The sequence below is a fragment of the Tachysurus fulvidraco genome, chromosome 25 (genome assembly GCF_022655615.1).
Source record: "Tachysurus fulvidraco isolate hzauxx_2018 chromosome 25, HZAU_PFXX_2.0, whole genome shotgun sequence".
Taxonomy (NCBI): Eukaryota; Metazoa; Chordata; class Actinopteri; order Siluriformes; family Bagridae; genus Tachysurus; species Tachysurus fulvidraco.
In genome coordinates this window covers 17,032,775-17,041,227 of record NC_062542.1, presented here as the reverse complement: position 1 = coordinate 17,041,227, position 8,453 = coordinate 17,032,775, and the positions used below count along the sequence as shown (strand labels likewise).

Below are 8,453 nucleotides of genomic sequence, written 5' to 3'. Positions count from 1 at the left end.
CACACACACACACAATAGAGATCTGTATCTATCCAAATACAGAGAGAATACATCAACTCTTCTCCATCTACTCGTACTTCTTCTTTCATGAAGCTTGGAAGAAAACCTTAGAGTTTAAACAAATTAATTGATATTATCATTTTATTAAAGAATGGCCTGGGGAAAGATGGTGGGAGGTTTGTTTGTTTGTTTGTTTGTTTGTTTGTTTGTTTGTTTGTTTGTTTGTTTGTTTAAAGAAAATCACTCCAGTGAACATTGCCTATACATGGATATGATTTACAGGTCATAAATAATTTGAAGTTATCCCTCAGAAAATAAAAATCAAAACAAAGTGCTATAGCGCCACCTTCAGGATGAGTGGACTCGGCTCTCTCTGGTGTTTGGCCCCTTAATTGTGACCCAAAACCCTTCTATGTTTTTTCATGAATCTGTTCATCTATTAAAGGGAACTAAATGTTCGGAAACACTGCATTGTGGCGCCACCATCAGGCCGAACGGACTCCCCCCCACCCACCCCACCCCCCACCCCCATTTCAACGCGCTTTATTGTCATGACCATACACATGTACAGTTTTGCCAAAGCGTCACAACAAAGAGAAGAACATTTCTTATTAATAAACATTATTTAGAACATAGAGATTAATATGCAGTCGTATGCAAAAGTTTAGGCACCCCCTGACGATTTCCATGATTTTCATGTAAAAATTTTGGGTGTTTTATCAGCAATTTCATTTTGATCTGTCAAATAACTGAACTGTGTGTGTGTGTGTGTGTGTGTGTGTGTGTGTGTGTGTGTGTGTGTGTGTGTGTGTGTGTGTGTGTGTGTGTGTGTGTGTGTTATTGACTGTCCCTCAGGTTGTGACACACAGATACATGCTGTCCTGTTAAAATGCAGCTCTCCTTCATTTCCCCCAGCAGGATGTGCAGTGTGTCTAATTGGTTAATTGACATTAGACTCTTTTTACTCTCTCTCTCTCTCTCTCTCTCTCTCTCTCTCTCTCTCTCTCACAGGTGCTGGACCCCATAATTATAGACCAAAATGGTCTTTAATGCCCTTCTCTTTCTTTTCTGATCTAGGTTTTTTTCTTTTCCCCAGCATGTACACACACACACACACACACACACACATACACACACACACACACACACACACACACACACACACACACACACACACACCATGTCATCACAATGACCATTCACAGTTTAGATTACAGATTGTTTGTGTGTGAGTTTTGTTATTTAATCTGTCTCACTTGAGGAAGTATAACTACACTCCACCCCTGAGGAGGAGGTGGAGGAGGAGGAGGAGGAGGAGGAGGAGGAGGAGGCACGTGAAGTGAGGTGTGTAAAGTGAGTAATCGTTCTTCTTGTGCTGTTTTTAGGGGTGTGTGGAGAAAAAACCTGTCCTGATCGACACACACACACACACACACACACACACACACACACACACACACACACACACACACACACACACACACACAGACACACACGGGTGAGTAAACTCTCTTTAACTTTACTTTTTAATCACAGAGAGCACTAAAGAATAATAATTCTGAGTTGAAGGAATCAAAATGATTTTTCATAGAATCTGTTCACACCGAACCTTTAAAAGTCTGGTGGTTTTTTCTAAGAGTAAACAACGTCATCTATGATGTAATCCTCCTGTTAAAGAACCGCCTCAAGAACCTGAAAGGTTTTAATACCTTTAAAAGCTGTTTATTTTTAAGCTTGTACCAAGAGTGAGATGTTAAAATAGGTTTAAATAAAATGTTTTAATCTTAAAGACATTTAAAATGTCTTTATGGGGTCTTTATCATGTCGATTGCGTGCTGAATATTTCTTTAGTACTTTCTAATAAGGTTCTAAAAAAAAATAATCAGCCCCAATTTCGTCACTATAGAAAAAAGAAAACAATAAAATGTAATGATAAAAAATAAATAAAATAAAATGATTTCAGCCGAAATCAGAATGTAGGTGTCTAAAAACTATTTGCTTAAATTAAATCTAGGTCCAGCTCAGATAACATCCGAGCCACGAGTCACTGTGAAGGAAACAATTAGTCAAAAAAATTTGTTTTTCTTTCTTTACATTACACTTTGAAAATTAGCCTCATGCCTGAAGTCTGGCGGCGTGACAGCAGCAGTTAACTCGGGGGGATAAACAGCACGAGACGGGGAACGATCCGCATCTGGATTCTCTCCTGCAGCATGTTGATGCATGTTTGTTCATGGCTGCTGTGACTAAAGTATTTTAGTCGGTGTTAATGATGCGTGTGGATCTTGGAGGTTCCACAACTTGGTCTTCAACTAGAATGGAAAAGTTCATATACGTGAGTTTTAGTTCTAGAGAGACTGAAAATACAATCAAGTTCATTTCTACAATGTGTTTATAAAATCTACATCCGGACGTGTCGTTCGTGTTCTTTTTTTTTTCAGTTGTCCTTGTGTTTAACTTCATACGGAGTTCCACACAGAACCCAGTACTGAAGAACCTTCTGAAGGAATCTAAAAAAAAAAAACAGTTACACAGTCAGAGGCTGAGGCTTGAGCACTGATTCATCTGAACTCTCTATAAAAGTTGCTTTATTTTATTTATTTATTTTATTTATTTATATTAAATGTTGTGGATTCAGTAACATCTCTGGGCCTCGTGTTCATGCGCAGACATGATGAAAAGAACAGCTGCACACATCTGGACCCGCGTTCTCTTCACCTGGTTTCTTGTCGAGACGGATGGAAAAATTCCAGGTGAGATCATGTGATGTTTCTGTTTAATAAAGTCACGTCACGTGTAGAGAAAACGACGTGAAAAAAACAATACTGAAATGTGTACAGAATTTTCTATACAGGTCTGATGAAGGATTTGATAATGATGATGATGAAGAAGAAGAAGAAGAAGAAGAAGCAGATGATGATGATGATGATGATGATGATGATGATGATGATGATGATGATGCTGAGAAATGACTGAGACGGTGAAAAACATCAGGTTTTGCTGCTAATATGAAAAGAACCTCAAAATACTCGTAATACTGTACACTCTTCTGTTGGCTTTTCTCTCTGTTTAGACAAAGTTACCAATTAAAATATATAAAATTATAATAAATTATATATATATATATATATATATATATATATATATATATATATATATATATATATATATATAGAGAGAGAGAGAGAGAGAGAGAGAGAGAGAGAGAGAGAGAGAGAGAGAGTGACAGATAGATAGATAGATAGATAGATAGATAGATAGATAGATAGATAGATAGATAGATAGATAGATAGATAGACAGACAGATCTCGGTCTTGAATCCAACGACATTCATCTTCATGACCAACTCATTACTCATCATCATCATCATCATCATCATCATTTTCTTTCTCAAGCTTTTCATTTGTCTAGATTAGTGTAACTTTATTTCTTCTGTCTTTACACTTTTAAGTGTTTACATATTTTTGCACTCCTCTCTGCCTTTTTTATTGAGTCATTAAAATAGTTTTAGTTCATTTTTCTGTCTCTTCTTGAGCCACAAGACTGTAAAGCTACAGACAGACAGACATACAGGCAGACAGACAGACAGACATGCAGGCAGACAGACATACAGGCAGACAGACAGACAGACAGACAGACAGGCAGACAGACAGACATACAGACAGACAGGCAGACAGACAGACAGGCAGACAGACAGACAGACAGACAGACAGAGGGCAGTAACTCAGTGGCTCAGATCTCCACCTAATTATCAGTAATCCAGACATAAAAGAAACAGAAAGACAGAAACATGTTTCAGAGCTTTAAACCCTGATATATATATACAGTATATATTTATTTATTTCCCTCTATCAGATGTGCATGTGACCTGTCAGTACTCTGAGGACTGCGTCCTTCCCTGCAGCTTTTCCCCTTCAGGCAGGGAGGAGATCCGCTGGTTCAGACACGACGTCCTCATTTACGCTCATCCACAGAGCACAAAGTGGCACGAGCAGCTTTTTAGGAGCAGGACGTCTGTTCCAGATGATGCACTGTCACTCGGGAACGCGTCACTCCTGCTGCAGCGCTGTGTGCTGAGCGACAGGGGGCGCTACAGGTGTCAGGTGACAACAGGGGAAAAAACTAATGACTACATCATCTTACTCAAAGTGGAAGGTGAGCGAATGATTCGGGTTTAAACAGCACACACATCCTCTTATACCACAGCAACAGTTTTCATTTATGTCTGTCTCTCGTCACTCTCTCTCTTTTCTGTCTCTCTTCTTGTTTATAAGTTACAGCTGCGTAAATACTGACACTGGAGACTCCTTCCATCAATAAGGAGTTAAATAAAAATCTCCACACAAAAAAAGTGTCTCCATAACGACAATTAGACACATGTTTAATCCGAGCTGTGATCTGCATCCAGGAACGTAACACACCCCTTCTGACCAATCAGATCCCAGATCTCATGAACGCTGTGTTGTTCGAGTGTGTAAACTTCACCCGGTGCAGTTTAACCGTACTCTTCTCCATCGCTTCTTCTTTCCAGCTCCGATCCGCTCGGTGAACCTCGAGGTCACTCGTCTGAGCGGTTTTGAGGAGGTCAAGTGCTCCACGTACGAAGTTTATCCTGCTCCTCACATCTTCTGGTCCACTGATCCGCCCACACCCGTGGAGAAGCTCAAATACACCACCAGAAAAATGCCTGATGAGCAGGGGCTGTACATCATAGAGAGTAAACTGAAGAGACTGGGACAGCGGAGCGATCTCAGCTACATCTGCACCATGAACTCATCCTCTGCTGCTCAGATGTGGACGGCATCACTCGCTGAGACAGGTCTGATCATCGCGTGTAATAAACATGCTCCTATTCTCACTAACATAGAATTAAAAAATTAATAGATCGTTTGATGCATACACTGTTACCATGACAACAGAACCACTTAGCCATTATAACTCACCCATATTATTATTAACATTTAAGCAAAAAGGCAATTAACATTTCCAAAAAATTTGAAACGTCTTTACTCGTTAAATGAGCAAAACACTGAGTTTAAACATTTATAAACACCGTGAGTTTTTTCTCACAGCACTAATCGACCCATTTCCTGTTTTTCCTTCAGTTCAGAACAACGTCACATTCGAATCGAAGGTGTACTCGTTCTCCACCTGGATGGAAATCAATTCGACTGAAGGTCAGGACATCACCATCCCCTGCAGAAGCCCCTGGAACCTGCAGAACTTCACACTGACCTGGTCCTTCACCAGAGCCGACACGTCCACCATCATCTGCACTTATGACAGCAAAACACAGCTTATCTCCAACCTCTGGAACGGCACGGCGCAGCTCGACCCCCAGCGTGTACAGCAAGGCGACAGATCCCTGCGACTGCTCGCCGTCCAGAGCCTGGAACACATGGGAACGTACACGTGTAACATCTCAGCATCCCAAAGGAACCACATGGGACAAACCCGGGTTAACATCACGTCACAGCGAGCTGAAAGTACAGACATCCAGCTCTTTATTTGACTTCTGTTTCAAACACAAACATAAAGGAGTTAAATATAATCAGCAGTCAGACAGGGAGACGTGAACAGCACCTTGTTTCACAAACTAGTCTAATAATAATAATAATAATAATAATAATAATAATAATAATAATAATAATATGTATAATACTACTACCAATAATAATAATACTTATAATAATAATCATCATACTTATACTAATAATAATAATAATAATAATAATAATAATAATAATAATAATAATAATAATAAAATGTCAGTGGGAAATTCTTTAGATAAAAATTTAGAAACTAAAGAAAACCACAGACGTGTCACTTCAGACTGAAATGATTGACTGAGTTTGTGGAGAAACAGATGGAGAAACAGGTGGAGAAACATCTGGTAACACGGTCTGTAATTATATCAGAGGAGGATCGAGAGAAACAGGCCACGTCTAATCCAGTAATCCAGAAAAAAACAAGATCATACAGTAGAACCTGAGAGATGAAAATGACTCCAGGTCGCTGTGTAGATTCAATTTAATCCATTTTCATTCCAAAAATTTAAAAAATATAGAAATATAGAAATCTTGAAATTTCAGTGTTGAAGATTCTGAACTGTTTCTATTCAGACTTGTGATTATTGATCTTCATACAAAACTAAGTGAGTCATTACGATCCCCAAACTCACAAGGAGTCACCTGATGGAATCAACAGAGAAACTCACATTTTATTACAGATTAAAAATACAAATATCTCTGTTCTGAAATCGAGTGATTGATTCTGCTTTTCACTAAAGCTGTAGTTCATGACGTACCGTGATATTTTTTTTGTGATATTTATATGAATGAGATGGAAAATCTGTCCTTTTTCTGTCCTTGTTTCGTTCCTCTAGGCAAGGACCTGAAGGTGGTGAGCTCCAGGCCCTGGTGGATTCCCCTCGTCGTCGTTATCGTCCTGGGTATCGTCATGGCAGCTGCTATTGTAGGAATTGTAAAATTACAAAGTGAGCAGAAATAAAATGCCAAACTATTATGTATTAAAATATTTAATCTTCAGCTTAATATTAAACAAGACTCAATTCTTCTCCCTAGAAAAGTCCTCACGCTCCAAACCAACAGGAACAGCCAAATATTCCAAGGAGGTTAAAGGTAAATTAATGAATTATTTAATTCTTTACAGGGGTCACGGGGGCTTGATTAGCACGTGGTTAACACCTCCAGGGTTGGGGGTTTGATTCCCACTTCCTCCTTGTGTGTGTGGAGTTTGCATGTTCTCCCCGTGCCTCGGCGGTTTCCTCCGGGTACTCCGGTTTCCTCCCCCGGTCCAAAGACATGCATGGTAGGTTGATTGGCATCTCTGGGAAAGTGTCCGTAGTGTGTGAGTGTGTGAGTGAATGAGAGTGTGTGTGTGCCCTGTGATGGGTTGGCACTCCGTCCAGGGTGTATCCTGCCTCGATGCCCGATGACACCTGAGAAGGTCGGATAAGCGGTAGAAAATGAATTAATTAATTAATTAATTAATGAATTAATTCTTTACAGTAAATAAGTGAGTTTACAGACATGTTTGTTCTTTACAGTTACTGTAGACAAGAGTGAAGAATTAACAGAAGGAAGTCATTTAACATCGGATCAAAGTAAAGAGGACATGTGAGGAGGACCGAAGCCTCAACGGGATTTCATCAGAGGAAAAGGAACCGAGAGCAGAAGCTGAGCTGCATCTGGACGCTCGCTGCTGGACGTTTCTTCGAGATAAAGCGATTTTTATACCTCTTATTTTGCACAGAACTCTGAGACGTGATGCTGCCGTTCGTTTCGGATCACGTCACAGCTTCAGAACTCAACAATATGACTTATATGACAATATGACACCAGTTACAGCGACCCACTGAAATCACACACTTCTATTAAATCAAATAAAAAACTTACAATCTTACAATTTTACTCTTATTTAGATTCATATTCATGATTTCACATTTATGTTTTTAAAGCAAGAAAACTTGTTTTTTAGTTTAAAAAAAGCGTTTACATTTAAAATATATATTATTTTAAAAGTTTATAATTATATTTTATTTATATTGTAGAGGAAAAAAAAGTTTATATTTTCAGACCACAAACATTCTATTTTTAAGTTGCACAGAAATATCTTTAATATTAAGTTTCATTTCTGCTCTTTATTTCTTTATTTCTTAAACTCGTCTGCGATATTTCATGGGATCTGTTTTCCAAAATATCATTTTTTATTTAAATTTAAAGCTTGTGATCCTGGAACATTTTGAGATTTAACTGTTACAAAGTGCTGACACTGGAGTTACATAAATATTAAATAAACACTTACTAAAATTAAAATTCTGATCAAAAACTGTAACAACTCGAATCCCAATATAATTCTAACGTAAATAGCAAAAACATTTCTAATAAAAATGTAGTAGAAATGAAATGAAAAGAGTTTATCGTTATTGTATTTACTGTATATAATGACATTAGGAGCACGTCTCCTGTCGGGTGTTAAAGAAAATATCCACAAACATTCATTCATTTCCTACCGCTTATCCGAACTTCTCGGGTCACGGGGAGCCTGTGCCTATCTCAGGCGTCATCGGGCATCGAGGCAGGATACACCCTGGACGGAGTGCCAACCCATCACAGGGCTCACACACTCACACACTACGGACAATTTTCCAGAGATGCCAATCAACCTACTGTAACGAGTCTGTCTGTGTTTTCCCTTGTTTCTGTCTGCTGTCATTCCCTGATGTTAATTGTTGACCCCGCCCACCTATTTGTTACCATGGACATTAACTGCACACGTTCTCTTCCCCACGTGTTTTGTCTTATTCTGTGATTGCCTCCGTCTTGTGATTGGTTCTTGTTCCCTATATCTACTCTGTTTGTTCATTACCCTGTTGTGAGTCGTTGTTAGTATGCGCGCCGTCTCTGTCTCTGTCTCTGTCTCTGTCTCTG

The 8,453-nt window shown here is 39.0% G+C and overlaps 1 protein-coding gene across 3 annotated transcripts in view; it reads left to right on the top strand.

The window, feature by feature from the left end:
* The window catches only part of hhla2b.1 (HERV-H LTR-associating 2b, tandem duplicate 1), a 17,067-nt gene extending 9,628 nt beyond the window's left edge, over nucleotides 1-7,439 (top strand). Inside the window, exons 1-9 of one of the 3 annotated variants that reach the window (XM_027152557.2) lie at nucleotides 1,425-1,498; nucleotides 2,114-2,335; nucleotides 2,442-2,753; nucleotides 3,856-4,155; nucleotides 4,532-4,819; nucleotides 5,106-5,486; nucleotides 6,386-6,496; nucleotides 6,585-6,641; nucleotides 7,070-7,439. In XM_027152557.2, coding sequence (XP_027008358.1) covers nucleotides 2,672-2,753; nucleotides 3,856-4,155; nucleotides 4,532-4,819; nucleotides 5,106-5,486; nucleotides 6,386-6,496; nucleotides 6,585-6,641; nucleotides 7,070-7,143 — 1,293 coding nt within the window. In that variant the 5' untranslated portion in view covers nucleotides 1,425-1,498; nucleotides 2,114-2,335; nucleotides 2,442-2,671 and the 3' untranslated portion in view covers nucleotides 7,144-7,439. Of the gene's footprint in view, nucleotides 1-1,424; nucleotides 1,499-2,113; nucleotides 2,336-2,441; nucleotides 2,754-3,855; nucleotides 4,156-4,531; nucleotides 4,820-5,105; nucleotides 5,487-6,385; nucleotides 6,497-6,584; nucleotides 6,829-7,069 lie in introns of those variants that run through there. The other 2 variants (XM_027152554.2, XM_047808383.1) reach the window with 2 other exon arrangements.
* The last annotated feature ends 1,014 nt before the right edge of the window (nucleotides 7,440-8,453 follow it).